This window comes from Microtus pennsylvanicus, chromosome 1 (assembly GCF_037038515.1).
Source record: "Microtus pennsylvanicus isolate mMicPen1 chromosome 1, mMicPen1.hap1, whole genome shotgun sequence".
Lineage (NCBI taxonomy): Eukaryota > Metazoa > Chordata > Mammalia > Rodentia > Cricetidae > Microtus > Microtus pennsylvanicus.
In genome coordinates, this window is record NC_134579.1 from 47,005,992 (window position 1) to 47,026,731 (window position 20,740).

The 20,740-nt window shown below is 39.6% G+C and overlaps 1 protein-coding gene and 1 pseudogene across 2 annotated transcripts in view; both read left to right on the forward strand.

Annotated features, from left to right (window-relative positions):
* The first annotated feature begins 58 nt into the window (after positions 1-58).
* Positions 59-2,921, forward strand: LOC142857804 (cell surface glycoprotein CD200 receptor 1-like; annotated as a pseudogene).
* Positions 2,761-20,740, forward strand: part of LOC142844860 (cell surface glycoprotein CD200 receptor 2-like) — an 85,439-nt gene continuing 67,459 nt past the window's right edge. For both annotated transcript variants that reach the window (XM_075963664.1, XM_075963658.1), the window contains exons 1-2: positions 2,761-2,838; positions 13,660-13,903. In XM_075963664.1, coding sequence (XP_075819779.1) covers positions 13,831-13,903 — 73 coding nt within the window. In that variant the 5' untranslated portion in view covers positions 2,761-2,838; positions 13,660-13,830. The remainder of the gene's footprint in view (positions 2,839-13,659; positions 13,904-20,740) is intronic.

Sequence of the window (20,740 nt, forward strand, 5' to 3'; positions counted from 1 at the left end):
GAGTATTTCTGGAAATCATTTATAAGCCAAGCAATGCTCTTGTGTAACTTCATGTACGATGCTGTGGACAGACTTACCACAGCTTTCCTTTTCCTGTTCTTTTTCTGTGTGTCCAGTTAACACTACACTGTTTGTACAGATGAGTTCAAAGGCTCTGCTCAGCTGCCCTGCTATTCCAAAGACAAATGTAATATTAATAATATGGGTAATAGCCCCCAGAGGGCAGCCTCCCTACAGAATATTTTCCAAAGTAGAAACAAAGGAGACCAATGAAACCAACTGTACAGACAGAAAAATCACCTGGGCCTTCAAACTTGACCAGTATCCTGACCTTCTGATCAATGCAGTGGCCCTCGATCATGATGGGCTTTCTTCATTTAATATAGCAACACTTAAGGGTAATTACCAAGAGAAACATGACCTCCAAGTGCTAGGTAAGTGACATGGTCACATATCATGCTATTACAGGTCACTAGATTTTTAGATAGAAATAGGTATCTTTTTAATTTGTGACAAGACTAAACCTTTTTTTCCCTTCCATCTCTACAGTGACCCCAGCAGTTACCCTGCTTCCAGGGAAGAAAGAACAGTAGTTTGTGAGGCAATTGCAGGCAAGCCAGCTGCACAGATTTTTTGGACTCCAGATGGGGATCATCACACTAAGAAGGAATCACACAGTAAGTCACCTTTACTGTCAGGAGCACATGCCACTGGGAATAGAACAATGTTTCTGTTGTGTTCTACTTTGTCTCCCATTCCACTGGTAAGCAGACACTGTCCGTAGAACTGAACAGAAGTGGTGAGTTTTTTTTTTTAACTTTTATGCCTTTCTTTCCTTGTTTGTTTCCATTTATTTATTTATTTATTTATTTATTTATTTATTTATTGTGTTTGTGCATGTGCCATATAAGTATGTAGAGGCCAGAGGACAACTTGTTCTCCTACCATATGCCATATGGAATAGAACACTGGTCCTCAGACTTGAAAGCAAACATTTTTACCAGCTAAACTATCTACAAGCCCATATACTACTACTACTTCTTCTTCTTCTTCTTCTTCTTCTTCTTCTTCTTCTTCTTCTTCTTCTTCTTCTTCTTCTTCTTCTTCTTCTTCTTCTTAATCTTCTTCCCTTTTCTTCTTCTTTTTTTTAAAAACTGAGTTACTCACTATTACATGTGTATTCTTGTAATGCTTGCTGGAACTTTCCAGTGTGGTACTCACCTTCTTGTATTAGTGAAGTACTTCTCTGGAAGAGTGATACTCTAACTCAGGTTCAGGATGGAAGGGCAGATTTCCTCCCCACAAGATTCTTGGAAGAATCCTTTGTTTTTTCCCCAACTTTCTATATTCCATACCATCTATCAAAACACTTTGAAAATACTGATATTAATATTTACAGATGACTTACTACATGCTAGAATCTTGTGTGTTGTACATACATTAATTCACTTAGCTATCATATTTCAAGAAGACAATTAGTTTCAGTTTACAGAAAGAAAGCTAAGGCATACAGGGTGGTAGTAAGTGTCATTTCTTATTGCTCCTAAGATGCATGTGTTTCCTGCTTTTTAGTATCTTCTGTGTAGAATGAGTATCAGTTATCTCATATCTCAGTGAAAATATGCACTAAAAACATATAGTCAGAGCAGAATATGAGACAAAAAGAAATTAAGCACCAGGGAACGGTGTGATGTGCTATCAATGTTGTATTCCAGGCATCATATGGCCATTGAACTCTCAAACTCACAACAACCATGATTACATGGATGAGATCTACACAAGAACAGGAATATCAACAGACTGTAATGGAAGGGTTAGGGCATCATAAGGTCCCACTTCTCTGTAAGGATGGTTATGTAGGTAATGTCTACTAAGGGAAAGAGCAATATTTTCCTTTTCAAAGGTTTATTTTTGGAACACACACATATGGTGTGTTAGTACGTGTATATATATGTGGTATATGTATATATATATATGCAGATATGCTTCTCCATGTGTACACATGTATAGGCTACAGGCTGTCTACAGATATCTTTCAATTGATCTTCACCCTTTTTATTTGAGGTAGGGTCTTTCAGTGAAAAAAGAGTTTAATGTTTCAACTAGATTGGCTGATTAGCAACCCTGGTGATTTGCCTGTCTCTGCCCTCCCCACCCCTGCTCCAGTGCCCATCAGAGTTGATCACAGCAATGACATACAATGTGACATCTCAACAGGAATAATATTGTGACCTCACTTTCTTCCTATCTGCTGGTCTATATTTACTGTCAGTTTTCTGCTAGTGCTGCTAATGGGTCCCCTTCTGGGTCACAGAGGACAGAAAATGCTGAGGAATAGATCTAGATAGAGAAACAATGTAGTCCAGAAGAGGATATACCTTAAGAAAAATATCATGCTATGCATAATTGGCCAGGATTTTCAATTACTTCTTTATATAGTTAACATATTAAAAATCAACAGTATCACTCAAGTCAGAGGAAGTAGTTGTGGCAGAGATTGAAGCGAGATGTCTTACTCTATACTCCAAGCCCCTCAACTCAGGCTTTAATAGTCCTCTGTCACTATTCATAAGCTCCACACTTTGTAAAACCCTAAGCTAGAAGTATTTTTTGTTCTTGTGCCTGTCATCCCTGGAGGTCTCACCTATCTCAGAAAAGGAGAGCCGTGCAAGTCTATGTGAACAGTGTGAAGTGTACGGCAAGCCAACCATGTAGCTCTAGCCCACAGGAGGAAATTGCATCACTGAGCAGAGTCGCAAAATGTGACTTACAAAGAACACAGGTAAACGGCGGACCTGCTCTCTTGGTCATTTGTTTGGAGCAAGAGTCTGATCACTGGTAAGTACACTGGCATTTATGGTTCCAGTTATTGACCTTTTTCACTCACTGAATTATCTCTTCCAGAATCCAAATCGACTTAGATTGGATTTTCTCATTCTTCTCTCCATCTACTTCACTCCCTCTTTCATGCTTTTCTTCTCCAGATGTTGCAATGAGATTGTTCTCAGATCAGTCCTCTTCTGTATTATTAGTTAAAATAGATTCACTGAAGAACTGGACTGCAATGTATAATGCAGTGAATGGTTGATTGATGCCTTTTGATAGGAATTAGATTTACTCCTTTAAAGAATGGCAACCCCATCTTTTTTTGATTTTGCATTCATTTTGAAATACTCGTAGGCACACACATTTATTCCCATTTAATGCTAAACTCATAAATTTCTTCTCTGTTGTCTCTGGTCTGTTGTTAATTTATCATTGAAATTTAGCTTAAATGATTACATTTCTAAAAAGTTGGTTCTTTTATTTTTTTCTTCTTTTCCTCTTAAATCATAGTAACTATGTGTTATTTGGAGGCAGCCTTTCCCCTCCTGTGTTATTTTTGATGACTGTTTTGACATTTCTCCTGTGGACTGCTGTAGTAGAATCGTAGACTTGTAGACACAATGACAGATATAGGGTGAATGGGAGATTGTTTGAGTGCATGATTCAGAGAGAACTTTGTGATGTCTGTTAGGTATTCAAAGATTTAATTCTGATTATAGTAAGAGGTGGGCATTTTAAATGAAGATGTCTATATATGAAAGGATGTAGAATTATGAGATTGCTTGTGGGCTGCAGAAGAAGTACAGTGGGGGTTGACTTGAGTAGAGCAGACTGACTGAGGAGTGTTAGGAGTGGGTGCGCCCTCAGACGGTTTCATGGAGGCATTGTTTTTGATATAAATATATTGCTACTTTTAGCCTTATTGATTTTTCAAAATACTTTCATTTTCATTTTGACTGGATTTAGCATCATCCAGGAGAATAAAGTATCTCTGAGAGGGTTTCCAGAAGATTAACTCATAAGAAAGCCCCATCCTGACTAATTACAGGTGGCACCAGAACATTGACTGAATGAGAGAGTCAGAAAAAAGCAAGTGGTGTGCTGACATTTCCCCTTCCTCCAATGTCTGACCTGCTGTGGCCTGAATTGCTCTACTCGGCCACTCCCTTTCTGCCCTGTTGTGTTTGATCCTCTGAAATAACAAGGCATAAATAAATCTTCCCCATAACGGTTACTTTGTGTTACTGTGACAAAATATGGACAGAACAATTGAAGAGAAGAGAGGTCCATTTTGCCTCATTGTTTCAGAGAATTTCAGTCCGTCTTTTATGCGCAAATCAATCCCACACCAGTTATGATTTAAAGGGATATTTATTTAGGGGGGTAAAACTCACGAAACACCAACCATCAGGAAAGGAGCCTAGTCGTCGGAACAGGAACCAAGCGCCTGAACCAAAAGAGAGGGTTGAGGCTTACTGCTTTTTTTTAAAGATAAATAGACCACACCCCAGTGGGCTGGTATTTCAACAGCTATTGGCCAAAGGAGCGGAAGGCACTCATTCAGCTTAATAGGCTCGTACTTCAGCGAATATTGGCTGAAGGAGAGGAAGGTCCTCCCTCAGTACATCTTGGCAGAGAAAGCATGTTGTCCTTCGCAGTAGTGGGTCTGTGTTGTGGAGAATCTTCATATCATGGCAGAGTGGAGGAGAGAAGGGATCAGAACATGGGTCATTTTACATCCTTCAAAGCACTACCCCTACTGAAATGATTTTACTAAGTAGGCTTTTCCTCTTGAAAGCCATTAGACTCCCAAATAGTACACCAGCTGGGGAATGAATCATAGAAAACCTCAGCTTGTTGAGGACATTTTAGATTTATGCCTTAGAACTCTCTTAAATTGTCATGTACTACCTTGTTACAATGAATACAAGACTCTGTTGTATAGTTATGATAATCACTCACATTTACTGTAGAGATGTTTACTAGTGGTTCTTTAGGCATTTAGTTTTCTTATTTTTTAAGTGACATTTTATTTTTTTGAAAATGTGGCATGCTTTTTATACAAACTTCAAGCAATACATTAAAAACATAAGTGCTTCAATAGTTTTTGGTCGTATAAACTGTTAGTATTAGATGAAAGATTTTCCATGAATATACAGGTAGGTTTATATCTTACATGGAAGAAAAAATAATTAAAAAAATGCTTTCTCTCTGTACCCAGTAAAATAGCTCAGTGATTAAGAGCACTAGCTGATTTTCCAGAGGACCTGAGTTCTATTTCCAGAACCCACGTAACAGCTCACAACTGTCTGTAACTCCCATTCCAGGGGAGCCAACACCATCTTCTGCCCTGCATGGGCATTGCACATGAGTGTGGTGCACAAACATGCATGCAGGCAAAACACCTACACAGATAAAATACAAAGTATTTTCATCTATAAGCTTGTTTTTAAATAAAAATTATCACATTTATTGTTCCTCTGTTTTAAATTAGAGCAAGAAACTGAAGCCATTTCTGAATTTGAGAATAAAAACATCTTAAGCCCATGCAACCCTGAGTGAAGACCAGTCTGAGTTAGAGACTTTGAATGATAAAGCATCAGGGTAGGTCCATCAGCTACAACAAAATACCACACTAGTGGGGTTGTGGGGTCTCCCGGTTATTGCCTCTGTGAATTCAATGAAGAGACACAGATAGTTATGCAGAAGTTAATTTAGCAAACTCTATCAAGCACTCCAAAGAAGAAAGATGGGTGTAGAAGCTCCCTGAGTCCCATATTTTGAGTGTTAAAGAAGTTTTATGCACATTTATGAGGTTGGTGGCATATTCACTAGGCAAGACGACAGTTTTCTCCCCTGAATCCTGATGGAGCAGAAGGATGGTACTTTTCAGATACTATGACCCTCGAGAAAAACCCACAGAGGGGGAAGTGTCAAAACCACAATATAAAAGACCTAAGAGTGAAGCAGAAGTCTTTTGAAGATTCAGAGGCTTTGCTTGCACACATGTGCAGGAAATGTTCAGGAGCCTTAGATATGAAACAATGGGAACAACCTACCTGTAGCCTCAGGGATCTTTACTCTGTCTGTAAAGAGATGTGGGTACCAAAATACAGGTGTAGTTTCATTATTATCTCCTGTGTAGCTGCTCAAGGTCTCATGATCGCCCTTTGATTAAGACATTTGCTGCTCCTACTAAGAAATTCTGTCATTTTAAAAATTGTTGTTTCATCATTAAGCAGATGTGGAGGCCCAAAAAATGTGAGCCTGTTTCAAGCTTGTCTGATGGTCAGAGAGTTTGAGGTTACTCAAAATTGTTGACAACAACCAAGGCTACACATACTAACTCAGGGTGTGGTTACTTGGTTCTTTTGACAGTAAAATAACCCATACATGTAGATCCACTCCTTCCTGACAGATGGTCAGAATATGCAAGAATACTTCTGCTCCTTCTTTTGTTTATATATATATAATATATATATATACACATATATATTTTATTTATATTATATATACACATATATATATTTTATTTATATTATATATATATACACATATATACCTTTTTCCATTCAAAAATTTCCACTTCCTTCCCTCCTTCCATTCCCCTCCCGCTCCCCCACTTACCCTCCAGTCTTAAGAGATGGCAGGGTACCTTGCCCTGTGGGAAGTCTAAGGCCCTTTCCCCCTACATCCAGGCCTAGGAAGGTGTGCATCCAGAAAGACTAGGGTCCCCAAAAGCCAGTACATGGAGTAGAAACAAGTCCCAGTGCCATTATCAATGGGTTCTCAGTCAGCCCCCATTGTCAGTCACATGCAGAGAGTCTGGTTTGATCACATACTCGTTCAGTTTGAGTCCAGCTGGATTTGGTGAGCTCCCATTAGATCAGGCACACTGTCTCAGTGGGTAGACTAACTCCTTGCAGTCCTGACTTTTTTGCTCATCTTCTCCTTCATTCTGCTCATCTGGACCTTGGGGGCTCAGTCCGTTGCTCTGATGAGGGTCTCTCTCTCTACCTCCATCCATCACTGGATGAAGGTTCTATGGTGATATTCGAGATATTCATCAGTGTGACTATGAAACAAGGCCAGTTCAGGCACCCTCTCCTCTGCTCTCCAAGGACCTAGCAGGGGACATCCCCATGGACACCTGGGATCCCTTCTAGAGCCAAGTATTTTGCCAATCCTAAAATGGTTCCCTTAATGAAGCTATCTTCTTTTCTGCTTTTATATCTGCCCTTCCTCCATTTCAACCCTCCCACTCCCTCAAGCTCTCTCTAATCCTTTATGCCTCCATTCTCTCTCCCCCTCTCTCATTCGGCCACCCTACCTCCACCCCCATGCTCCCAACTTTTGACCGTCAATCTTGTCTGCTTCCAATTTCCAGGAAGATCTATATATGTTTTTCTTTGAGTTCACCTTATTATTTGGTTTCTCTAGGCTTGTGAACTATAGGCTCAATGTCCTTTGTTTATGGCTAGAGTCCACTAATGAGTGAGTACATACTACTCATTATCTCACTCAGGATAGTGTTTCCTATTTCTATTTTCTATTTCTATCCATTTGCATGCAAATTTCAAGATGTCATTTTTTTAACCGCTGAGTAGTACTCTAATGTGTATATGCCATCTTACACCTGTCAGAAAGGCTAAAATCAAAACACCAATGATAGCCTATGCTGGAGAGGATGTGGAGTAAGGGGAACACTCATCCATTACTGGTAAGAATGCAAACTTGTGCAACCACTTTGGATATCAGTGTGACAGTTTCTCAGGAAATTGGGAGTCAACCTACCTCAGGATCCAGCAATACCACTCTTGGGAATATACCCAAGAGATGCCCTATCATACTACAAAAGCATTTGTTCAACTATGTTCATAGCAGCATCACTTGTAATAGTCAGAACCTGGAAACAACCTAGAAGACCCTCAATGGAAGAATGCATAAAGAAAGTGTGGAACATATACACATTAGAGTACTGCTCCTTCTTTTGTTATGGGAAGTTTGACACAGGGATACTTGGGGTTGCTTTTGGGGTGCTTGAACTACTGTAGCTTCACCCCATTAACAACAGAATGCTAATGACTTGATGTCTGAAAGTGTTAAAGCAATTAACTCTTCGAGTTGTCCTTTGTATCATGTTAAAGAAGTCTTTTGTTGCTTTAATCCCCCTTTTATGGGGGTATAAATGTGTATAAAATATTAAACATGGGCGATTTCAGTATTCACTGAAACTCCTTCTCAAAACTATCTTATGTCTTCTGTTTTATTTTTGTTGATGTGTTTGTCTTTATTATTTTTCTCAGTGCCTTTCCCCTACCCTGGCAAGAGGTATTTTTTGTTGAGGCTGTACCCCAACAAGCAAAAGCTGTGGCTTTATTATAGGTTTTCTGTCTGTGCAGACAGAAATAAGGCTTGGCTGCCATATATGAGCTGATTCTCCCAGCTCTGCATCTCACAAATGTCTTCCTGTTAATAGTAAGGATGCTGATGGTGGGGGAGTCTATGCTTGTGAGGAAGGCAGAGCATTAGAAATGCTTTGCACTTTTCACTTCATTTTACCATGAACTTAAAACTAAAATACAACTGCTCTTTTCCCCTCTGTGTTTCTCAAGAACTTCCTTTTAGCAGCAATTTTCTGGCCTATCAGAATATGTAAGATACTCAACAAATCAAAATGAACTGCATTAAATACAAAGAGACATCTACATAAAACACATATTTTAATGAGTCTGAAGTACTGTTATCTAAGTTTTCTTAACATTTATTTTAAAAATATTTTAATTATGTATAGGCACGCATGCAAGTGTGTGTGTGTGTGTTTGTGTGTGTGTGTGTGTGTGTGTGTGTGTAGCACATGCACATATGCACAAGAGTGCTATTTTCCATGGATGCCAGAAGAGGGTTTTAGATCCTCTGGAGTTATGAGATGCTGTGAGCTGCCTGACATGGGTACTGGGAACTGAACTCATGTCTTCTGCAAGAGAAGTGTAATTTTCTGATTGCTGAACCATTTCTCCAGCATATATATACATATACATACACACACACACATATATATGTGTGTGTGTGTATGTATGTACGTGTATGAAAAACGTAACTTATCAGACTCAATGATACTAAAGGAATTCTTTAAAACACAAATAATAGTGAGCCATATTCAAGAATTAATTCCATATACATTTGTTCTACTGTGTTTTCACCTTGATGTACTGTTATTGAGCTTGTATCACTAAAGATAAGACATTATTTTATTTTATATGTATGTGTATTTTGCCTGCATGTGTGCATGTGCACCATGTGTGTTCAGGTGGCAACAGAAGCCACAAGAGACTCTCAGATACCCCGGCTCTGGAATTGTAGATGGTTGAAAACCACCTGATGTAGTTGCATGGAATCAAACTCAGATCTCTTTGTGAAAGCAGTATGTGCTCTTGAATGTTGAGCCATTGATTTTTATCTATCTGTCTATCTCTATCTCTATCTATCTCTATCTATCTATCTATCTATCTATCTATCTATCTATCTATCTATCTATCTATCTATCTATATCTATCTAAATTAGTTTTATTCTCTTTGTTACAGATCTTCAGGTAAGATACAGCAAATCCCATCAGTGCTCACTTTGGTTCATTTCACAGTGTCTGTTTCTCTTTGTGATACTATTTATTAAAACATGGTGAGATCAGACAATGGAGAGTCCCAGGGCTGTGCTCATTCTGAGTGAAACAAAATAGGACAAACCCTCAGGAACAAACCAAATTCTAACTTATCATCAAAACCATTTAGAGGTGTTAATAGGCTAAGCATTATTTTTTGGTCAGAGGTTAGGAAGATATAGAACTTGCAGCATTTGTACAAATTTGTACGTGGCTCAGATGAGAGATAAACAAAGGGCAGTATAGTCTAAACTAAGCTGAGTCTAACAACCTCAAGCCATCACAAGGTGCTAACCAATATCTGCTTTATATGTATCTATGTGGTATTTTTGCTCATGAAATTAATGCCATTACATGAAATGCTTGCATTTTGTGGTGGAAATATTTGTTATAACATCAGCCTGAACAGGAAATCAACGTGGGCAACCAAGTGTTGAATGTGCACTTTAGAGGAGCAGGTAAGGAAGGGTCAGAGGGCTGTCCAGAGCAGTGGGGGATGGTGGTGCAAGCTGGCTGTGAAGGAAGGCAGAGACCAGAGAACCTGACATGTTCTAAAAGAAGGCAAAGGCATATGTGGCAAAAGGTTGTCACCTTGAAAATTGATACATCTTTTATGTAGTAGGTGGTTTATGTAGCTTCCATATAAATAGCAGAGCTTAGCTTCTGAGGTCAGCGGGACTTTGGGGTCTGGAAAACGTAGACTGTTTTCAGGAACTGTGGTGTAGAAATGACTCTAAGTCATTTCAGAGCAAATCTGTTGGGTCACATCAGTAAAAATGGTAGAGTCAGAAGCCCAGAAGCTCTGTTCCTCCATCCAGGCAACAACTAAGCTGCCCCCAGTGCACATTATCAGAACTCTGGGGCTCAGTATAAGCAATGAGAGGAGAGCTGCTGGAATTTGGGAAAGGAGGGGCTGGCATATTAACTCACTTACCTACCACTCCCCTCCTGACTGGCTAGTCACCACCGAACTGGAAGCAGGCTCAAGGGTCCTACTTTACAGAATTGTCTTTCATTTTTATCTGTTAGAAATACAAATCTAAACCACCTCGAGGCTTCATTTCATCCATGCCAGAATGGCTGAGATCAAATAAACAAATTACAAATGCTGACGTGAGTGTGGCAAAGAGGAATCTTTCTTCACTGCTGGTGAGAGCATAAACTGGTGTGCTTACTATGGAAGCAGAGCTACCACATGACCCAGCTATACCACTCCTGGGCGTATGTCCACAGGATACAATATCACAGCAAAAAGATATCTGTGCATTCATGTCTGTTGCTGCATTATTCATTATAGCAAAAATGGAATGGGTCTAGATGTACATCAACAGATAAATTTAATAAAAGTGCTATATGTATACACAATGGAATTTTATTCAAGTACATAGAAATTTGTCTGAGTTTGGATCTGGAAAGCAGTAAAATAAATATCTAACTTAGACAAAATAAACTTTAAATTTTAATGCTTATATATATGTAAATAAAGGGGCATGACTTTGTGTATGTAACAGTACGCAATTATTAGAAGGGAACAGGAAGTATAGAGAATGTGGAGGGGGTCACATGTGACATGAGAGTGGAAACGAGACTACTGATGGTGGGAGGGCAGAAGGGAGGATGAGGAAGAGGGGTGTGGTGAGGGAACCAACCAAACGAATTTTGTCTGAAAACATCCACGATACTAGGTTTCCATACCACCCCTCAAATGCCCCTCAGTTCTACTTGTCTTTCCCGGAATTCCGTGTACCCTACCCCTCCCCACCTGATCCTGCTGCTCTTATTAGCCCTGCTTCCAGTCCACCCTTAAAAATCTATTGTTATTTCCTCCTCCAAGGGAGATCCCTGTTTTCCCTCAGTCCTTCTCGCTATACCTAACCTCCCCAGATCTATGGATTATAGCTTAGCTCCTATTTATTTAACATCTAATACCCACATATAAGTGAATAGAATACATACCATGTATGTCTTTCTGGGTTACTTCACTTAGGATGATTTTTTTCTACTTCCACCCATTTGCCTGCAAATCTCATGATGTCAGTTTTTAAAAGAGAGCTGAGTAATGCTCCATTGTGTCAATGTACCACATTATCTGTTCCTCAATGTAGGAACCACCTTGGACATATACCACAAGGACACTTCATCCTGTCACTAAGGCACTTGCTCAACCATGTTTATTGTTGCTATATTCATAATAGCCAGACACTGGAAACAACCAAACTATAATTCATAGTCCTAAGGGTGGTTTGGAAACCTAGTATTGTGGAAACTTCCTCTGTGCTATATAGTAGGCTTCATTACAGAGATTCGGTGATAGCTCAACATATATATATATATATATATATATATATATATATATATATATATATATATATAAATCTGTCAATGTAATCCACTATATAAACAATCTGAAAGAAAAAAAACAACATGATCTTTTCATTAGATGCTGAAAAAAAATCTTCTCATTAGATTTTGAAAAAGATTCGGAATACAAGGAATATGTATAAACATAATGAAGACAATGTACAGCAAAACAACAGCCAACATTAAACTAAATGGACAGAAATTCAAAATGATCCCACTGAAATCAGAAACAGGACAAGGCTTTCCACTCTCTTCATATCTATCTCCATATCCATCCCTGACTTCAAACCTTACTATAGAGCTACAGTCATAAAAACAGATTGATATTTGGCATAAAAAAGACACGAGCACCAACGGATTCAAATCTAAGACCTGGATATCAACCAACACAATTAAGTACACCTGGTTTTTGATAAAGAAGCTAAAATTATAAAATGAAAACATCTTAAATGAATGGTGCTGTCATAACTGAATATTGACATGTAGAAGAATGCAAATACATTCATATAATATCCCTATGCACTAAACTCAAGTCCAAATGGATCAAAGACCTCAACATAAAACCAACCACATTGAATCTCATAGAAGAAAAAGTGGAAAATAGCCTTGAACACACGGGTACAGGAGACCACTTCCTACATATAACTCCAGAAGCACAGACACTGAGAGCAGCAATTAAGAAATGGAACTTCTCTAAACTGAGAAGTTTCTCCAAAGTAAAGGACATGGTCACTAAGACAAAATGGCAGCCTACAGAATGGGAAAATATCGTCACCAATTCCACATCTGACATAGGGCTGATCTCCAAAATATACAAAGAACTAAAAAAACTAGGCATCAAAGAACAAATAATCCAATTAAAAAATGGGTCATACACCTAAACAGAGAATTCACAATCTCAAATGGCCAAAAAACACTTAAGGAAATTCTCAACATCCTTAGCCACCAGAGCAATGCAAATCAAAACAAATCTGAGACTCCATCGTACAGCTGTCAAAATGGCCAAGATCAAAAACACTGATGACAATTTATGTTCAGAAAGTATATGGAGTAAGGGGAATACTTCCCCATTGCTTCTCGAAGTGCAAACTTGTACAGCTGCCTTTTGGAATCAGCATGGTGATTTCTCAGAAAATTTGGAACCAATCTACCTCAAGACTCAATAATACCACGCTTGGGCGTATACCCAAAGGGTGCTCAATCATAGCAAAGGACACTTGCTCAATTATGTTTATGTTCATGTCAGCATTATTCATAATAACCAGAACCTGGAAACAACCTAGATGTCCCTCAGTGAAAGAATGGATAAGGAAAGTAAGTTACATTTACACAGTGGAGTACTACTCAGTGGTTAAAAAAAATAAAATTTTAAAATTTGCATGCAAATGGAAGAATCAAAAAAAAATCCATACTGAGTGAGGTAACCCAGACCCAGAAAGAACATTATAATATTGTCTACTGACCCATAAATGGCTTTTAAACATAAAGCAAAGAATAACCAGCCTACAGTCCACAACCCCAGAGACCCTAGACAACAAAGAGAACCCTAAGAAAGACATAATATATAGGTCTGCCTAGAAAGGAGAAAAAAAAAAAACATCTCTTGAGTAAGTTGGGAGTACTAGGGGCAAAAGGGAGGGTGGAAGGGGAGTGAGGAAAATGTTAGCTCAAACAGAAACAAAAAATAAAAGTAAATTAAAAATATTGCATTAAAAGAGGAACTGCCATAAAAATATATCTTAATGTTTTAATTTAAGCTTTCACTTCTTTCTTCATCACTCAGCAAACATCACTGCTATTTCTTCCTGTGCAGGCTTAATCATCCAAAAGCATAGAGAATGCAGGTGAAGATAAAATAGGCAAAATGAGGAAGAAAAGTCAACTTTAAATCTGGTGAACTGAGCTCAATGTTGACTTCGAGGGACAGATTCACTGAGCCCATCCAGAGCTTATGGTGATTTGTGTTGACTAGAAACTACTCCAGATGAACTCTGTAGGGAGGACCTCGGCTTTGAGGTTACTGATCTTCTTCACTATTTTGGCACCTGATGGGAATGGTAAGTATGACATTCTGAGACGGGACTATGATAATCCTCCTGCCTTCGTCTCCTGACTCTGGAATTACAGGTGTGTTGCAGGTAACATAGCCACTCTAATATTCATACTTTAAAACTTTTTTTATTTTCAATTTTTTATTTATTTTACATACCAACCACAATTTCCCCTCCTGCCTTTCCTTAGGCTTCCTCCGCCACCTCTTTTTTACCCCCTCCCCATCCACTCCTCAGAAAGGGCAGGCCTCCCATGAGGAATCACAAAGCCTGGTATATCAAGTTGGGGCAGGACCTGCTTCTCCTCCCTGCACCAAGGCATCCCAGCATAGGGCGTGAGCCCTAAAAAACCATCAAGCTGATTATTTTCAATAAGCAGGTTTTCTACAAATATCCCATGGAATAGACTGTTCTGTTAGTCATTATCATGAATTTCAGGACATGAAACTCCCTAAAATAAGTATTTTACTAAGATGTCTTCCTTGTCCCATCTGTAAGATTGACACATATCAAAAAACAAAAACAAACAAAAATCCAAGGAAGCAAGCAAACAAACAAAAAATGAGAAAAAATCTCTAAGAAGGGAAGCAGTGGGATCCAGAGTAAAGTGGAGGCACTGGACTCAGGTAGGAAGGGACAGTCCTCCGTTATAAGGGAATAAGGGATGAGTTGACCAGGATGCAGGTCAGTTTTTGGGTTGGTGTCATAGACTATGGAGTCTGTCTTAAAGCATATGAGGTAAAGCTGTTGGAAGTTACCAGTGGAGAGAGGGGCAAGATAAGGAGCAGAGCCCATGAAATAACAATTTCAAAGATGGCACAGGCCGGGCTGCTAGCTAAAGTGGTGGAACTCTAGTCTGAGTTCTGCTTCACCAAAACCACAGATCCTAAGCAGACTGATCAGCATGAAAGCAAATTGACTTTTCTCCCAAGAGAAAAATACCAGTGTATTTCCTTCTATGTCAAAATGTATAAAATATAAGTCTGACATAAAATACAGAATTTAATAATCCATTTTCAACGTTAAGAAAACATGAGAAGCATTTACATGAAGTAAATTTAACCATCTTCAGGTTTTTAAAAACTACTTACATATGTATTTAGTGTGTGTGTGTGTGTGTGTGTGTGTGTGTGTGTGTGCACCCAGTTCACAGCACTTGTGTGAGGGTCACAGGACAACTGGAGGAGTTTGTTCTCTTTTTCTACTTGGGATCCAGGTTTCAAGTTCAGGTCTTCAGCTGAGGCTGCATATGTCTTTACCTGTTGACTCATCTTGATGGCCCCTAACCTTCTTAAATGTAGAGATTTGTATTATGATCCAGCGCAAAATCCACTTTGATAAATGTACCTGGGTCACTTGAAAAAATACACATTATGTACATTGAAATTGTTTTTATGAATGTCTCTGGCTACAATTGGTACTATTATTAAAGTTCTGATTGCTTGGTCCATTTCTGAGGAAGAGGTTTCAAAACCTCCATGTATGATTATGATACCATCTATATGTCTCTTTAATTTAGTTAAATTTTGCTTTATGTGCTTTGAAGTTTCACTACTAGGTATGTACTTAATCCCAACAGTTAACACTGTACAAATTTTAAAATGACTAGTATTCCTTTGTGCTTTTGAATAATTTTCCTTTTATTATTATAGACACAGGTTTCTTTCCTTCCCTCTCCTTCCTTCCCCTCTCCCATGTTTGTGCAGTTAATATTTTGCTGCCAGAAGTTTTTGGTGTAGTTACATGGCATTTCACATTATCACCATCGATCCTGTAACTCCCTGTCAGACACGGTTAAAAGAATGACCCATGGGGAAGAGTGAGAGGCTCAAGGAGGAAAGACAGGGGGCCTTTTATCTCAAGTGCATTTTGTTTCCTGGGTTGTTCTTGGATGTGATTTCACGACTCTAGTGTTAAACTTTTATATTTAATTTATAAGACATGTTTATTCTTGTTAGATGTCAGATCATAACTACATGATTCACAAAACCAATTTGGTGAAAGGATTGCTGAGTGCTGTCGTCAGTGCCCCCCGAATCTGGATATGGCCTTCTGCCTTGCTTTCATGCTTTCCCAGATACAATCTACAGTATGTGCCAGGCATTTGTGTTTAAATTGGTCTGTCCTGAGAAAATTCTGGAAAAGGTCTGCTTTGTCAATATTTATTATGTGCTTACTGGTAATTATTTACATGTCTTTATGAACTCAAGCAGTCTTCCCAGGATCACTATTCCATTGTTACATTAGTATATGAAAGTATATTCTTTCTCTCTCTCTCTCTCTCTCTCTCTCTCTCTCTCTCTCTCTCTCTCCTTTCTTTCCTTTTTGTGTCTGGCAATGCTTAAGCGTGCATGGGCATCCTGTTTATGGCAATTCTCCAGTTGTTCCTATCCTGGACTCTTTTGATATAGGGATGACAGGAAGTTGAGGTGATAATTAGGACCAATATTTTAGGGTCTCTTTGGAAAAAGGGCATAGACTCCAGTCTGGCTACTTCTGTGGGCACGGGGCGACATGGAGGTGAGAGAGCTGGGTGTTGGTGGGTCCATGTTCAGTGGGAGGTGTGGCTGGAAAGGTATCCTGTTTGCCGTCATCCCAAAGATGCCAGACATTTGTTTCTTGACAGAAGTAAGAAGACAGGTGTCTAGGAGGAAAAAATATTGTTGTTATTGGCTCTATGAAATGGGGCTAGCCATGGGATGAGACATAATAGCAGAGGAAACCAGATTTTAGTTAGCAGGTGTCCTTGATCCAGAAGAGTCGGGAGGTGTCCTTGATCCAGGAGAGCTGGTACCAGTGAAGTCCCAGGAGCTGGTACAGGTGTTTTGGTGTTGTCCTGCGAGCATGTTGTAGGTTGTTATTGATGTAGGCAGCAGGAATAACCTGGAAAATATACTTAAAATGGGCTGGATTAAAATTAAAAACCTTGGATTTTACCAGACCTGATTTTGGTGTAGTGATAGAACTTTTCCAGGTACCTGTAAGAGAACTGGAACAGATTTTATATCTTGTTGTCATAAGTTAGAAGGCTATTAGAGGAAATTGGGAACTCTGAACCTCTGAAGGTTGAAACCTGTTAATCATGGACTATGAAGCCTGTTAAAGAACAGTACCTTGAGTTGTCAAATGCCTTTAGACAGATCTGGGAGGAATAGATGAGCAAAAAAAGAGACGGCTTTTGGCTAGCAGGCAATCCCAAGTCCTCTCTTGTCCTTCGAGAACATCAGTCTTTGAAGCAATATTTGCCATTAGCTGTTGAGTGTGAGAGGCCCTAAGATTTTTCCTGTGAGGAAAAAGATTTACTTAACCTGTCTTGGCAAGATAAGTAGATCGATTCCCTGGGTAAAAGGTCTCATTTTGCAAACCCAGAACAAGCCTGGGGATGGCAGATCTTCTGTCTTCTTGGAGAAACCATAGGGTGTTGCAGAAGCTTGCATGTGTCTGTGCTAGAAGCTCTTTTATTGTTAAAATGCCATGATCTCAGAGCTATAAAGGCACTTGAGAGCCAGGTACCATCACTGGGCATATAAACTAAATTTTTAGAGCTGTTTTATTCTGGAAGCACACATACACAAAACTTAAATTTACATCACAAAACCCACAGTTACACACTTATAGAAACACTGTGGCCACATTATTTTAACAGAGAAACAGATAGGATAGCTATAGGCACCTGTGTCAACTGACTAGGCATTGCAAGAGAAAACAGAAACATAAGGAGGTAACATTTTTGTAAAGTTTTAGAGTGGAAGGACGGGGGGAGGGGCGGGGGGACGGGGGTGGGGGGACGGGACAAATTTGCTGTCAGCAGAGAAGGGAGGGGCAGCAGTGGAGATGCCAGAGTGGTCTAGGCATGGATGACAGAGACCAGGGAAACAGCTATGGAGGACAGAAGGGCGAGCACTTGGCCTGTGTTGGGACCCATTAGAGCCTTGCCCTCTACCAAAGCGGATAGAAGTTGGGGTGGGACTAAAGGAGAGAGAGAGAGAGAGAGAGAGAGAGAGAGAGAGAGAGAGAGAGAGAGAGAGAGAGAGAGAGAGAGAGAGAAAGAGAGAGGAGAAGGAAGCAGGGGTGGGACAAAGCTCATAGTTGTGAATGAAGAAAGAAAGAAAAGTGGAAGAGGAGGGAAAGAACGGGAGCGCTATACTTGAAAAAAAATGCAGGCTTTAGAGCTTTATTTGCTTTACATTAGATTGTTGGAATTTAAAAAGGTTCTTAAGTGCCCACTTAAGGACATTTGAAATCTGCTAGAAATTGCAAGGAACCCACTTTAAATGCATGCCTGTGACATAAGCCCATTACAGTGCGTCCACTGGAACGCCACTGAGTCAGGAAACCAGGGTACATGAGAAATTGACTGGGAACACCTTCCATCACCCCCCCAAAAAAAATCTCATCTCAGCAGGAGGTCCGGCCTCTGCCCTGTGTGTCAGGCTTTTGGCACGGCCTTGACTTCAACAAAAGCTGGAAAAGCAAAGGAGTCACCCCAAAACCCTACCTGCTTGCAGTTTAAAAGGGGAACTCACCAAGTGAAACCGAACTTGCCTGGCGGAGCAGGTGCTCAGGAATGCCCATTTTTCCAGCATGGCCCTGGACTCCAGGCCCTGGGGCCTGGCCCGCAAGAAAAATTAAGGCCTCTCGGTGGGACCTCCATCATGTTAGGAAAAAATCCCAAGATGGGCCGCTCCACCGGTGCAATGAAATCCAATTAGGTCAAATCAACCAAATTAAAATGCCCTCGTTTTATTAAATATGGTGCTCTCGGGTGGCTGAGCACATGGCCGGGAGACAGGAAAGCAGGAAGCACATGCAAACCCAGAACCACGTGTTCCTCCTCTGGGAACCTACTTAAATACCCTATAGGAATGGTATGCTGGGATTTGGAGTCCAGACCAATGCAACTCCCAGGCCAGGGAGCTGGAATAGACACCAGGGGTTGGGGTGATGCTCTCAACTTAACAGTTACTAATCTTTCCCATGTGTCTACTGGCCATTTGACTATGATCATTTTTTGTAAAGTGTTTTCTCAAATAATCTTTCTAGTTTTTAAAAATGGTTTTTAATGTGATTGAATAGTTTATTGAGAGTTCTTCATGAATACATGTTATATTATATCAAACAATTCTTTGGCATCTACTAATAATGATCCTATGACTTTTCTCTTTAGCCTGTTGTTGCAATGAGTCTCTGAGTGTCCAACCAACCCTGTATCCCTGAGATAAATCCCACTTGTCACGATTTATTACCCTTTTATAAGTTTGTGAATTTGATTGGCTAATAATGTGATGAACTTCTAATCCTTGGCCTTCTAACTGGAATTTACATGCCAAATTATGATGTCCAGAACCATGCAGGACTAGGGAACTGAACCCAAAACTTTGTGTCCGCTAAGCAAGGACTCTACCTAAGTCCTCAGCTCTGGAAACTTCATGCACTGAGTGATAGTGCCATTTCCAAATGTGACATAATATATTTAATTTCTAAGGAATGTCTCGTTACTTTCCAAATTTTGTCACTTACTATGGAAGCTCATATACATTCTTAGCAGCAATGGGGAAGGGCTCTCTTTTCTCTGTATCCTTATCTGCATGTGTGTGGCTATCTTCCCTTTCTTTTGTCTAATTAAAATTTCAGTGTGTTATTTAACTAAAATATTATTACAATATTTCCCACTCCCCCTCCTACCTCCAGTCTGTAATTGTTTTCTAACTGGAGTACTATTTATTCTCAATGTGTTTTTAATTTGCATTGCTATGGTGGGTAGTCATATTGAACATTCTTATATGTTTATTGTTCACTTACATTCCTTTTTTGAGAATTGCCTGCTTGTTTCATTGACTCATTTGTTAATTGGGTCATTCGATTTTTTCGTTACCTTTTTGAATTTTTAAATGTTCTCTGAGTTAGTCCTCCATTAGGTATATAGTTAGCAAAGATGTTTCTTTCATCCTGTTTTTTCACGCAATTATTTCCTTTGCTGTACAGAAACTTTCTAATTTAATAAAACCTCTTTTGTCAGTTGCTGTTCTTATTTCCTGAGTGACTAATGTCTTTATCTATTACTTTATCTCGAATGTTTCTTCTACTTTTCCCTCTAAGGGTCCAGAGTTTCAGGGCTCCTATTAATGTTTTTAATCCATCTGCAGTTGATTCCTCTATGAGGTAAGAGAGGAGTCTGCTTTCATCCGTCTACGTAAGGATATCTAGGTTTCCCAGCACTATTTTAAACAAGCTTGTCCTCTTCCAATACACATTTTTGACATATTTGGTAGAAATCACGTGGTTGCATTGCCAAGGCTGTGGCATATCTCCACAGATTGGTGGTAAGGCTCTAATGCTGAAGATAACAATCATGTAACTCATTGAACATGGAGAAGTTGAACTGGTGCTTACCTAGAACCTGCACCCCTATTGACTAGTATTCATAGTACTAGAACGTACTCTGCATGCGATCACAGGAGAAATGTAATAGTCCTACATGGGATGTCTCCATCAAATCCCTCCTTCCAAGGCTCAGTGATCTCTGCTGAAGAGGAAGCAAAAAGATTGTAAGAGCTGAGGAGGGAAGACACCAAGGAAACAAGGCCTTCTAGACACAGTGGGAAGACACATGGGAACTCATAGAGACAGTGACAACATGCACACACATGCACAGTTGTAACCCAGACGGGGTACTAACGTTGAGAGAGGAAGTGGACAGAGTCCCATTCCTAACCCAGAAGTTATCTCCAACTGAAAACCCCACATGAATGAAAAGTGTTTTTCTCTAATAGAGTCCCATGAGGTAGATAAACTACACTTAAGGGCAGGTCCCATGCCCAGCAGTAGGTGGCCAACACAAAA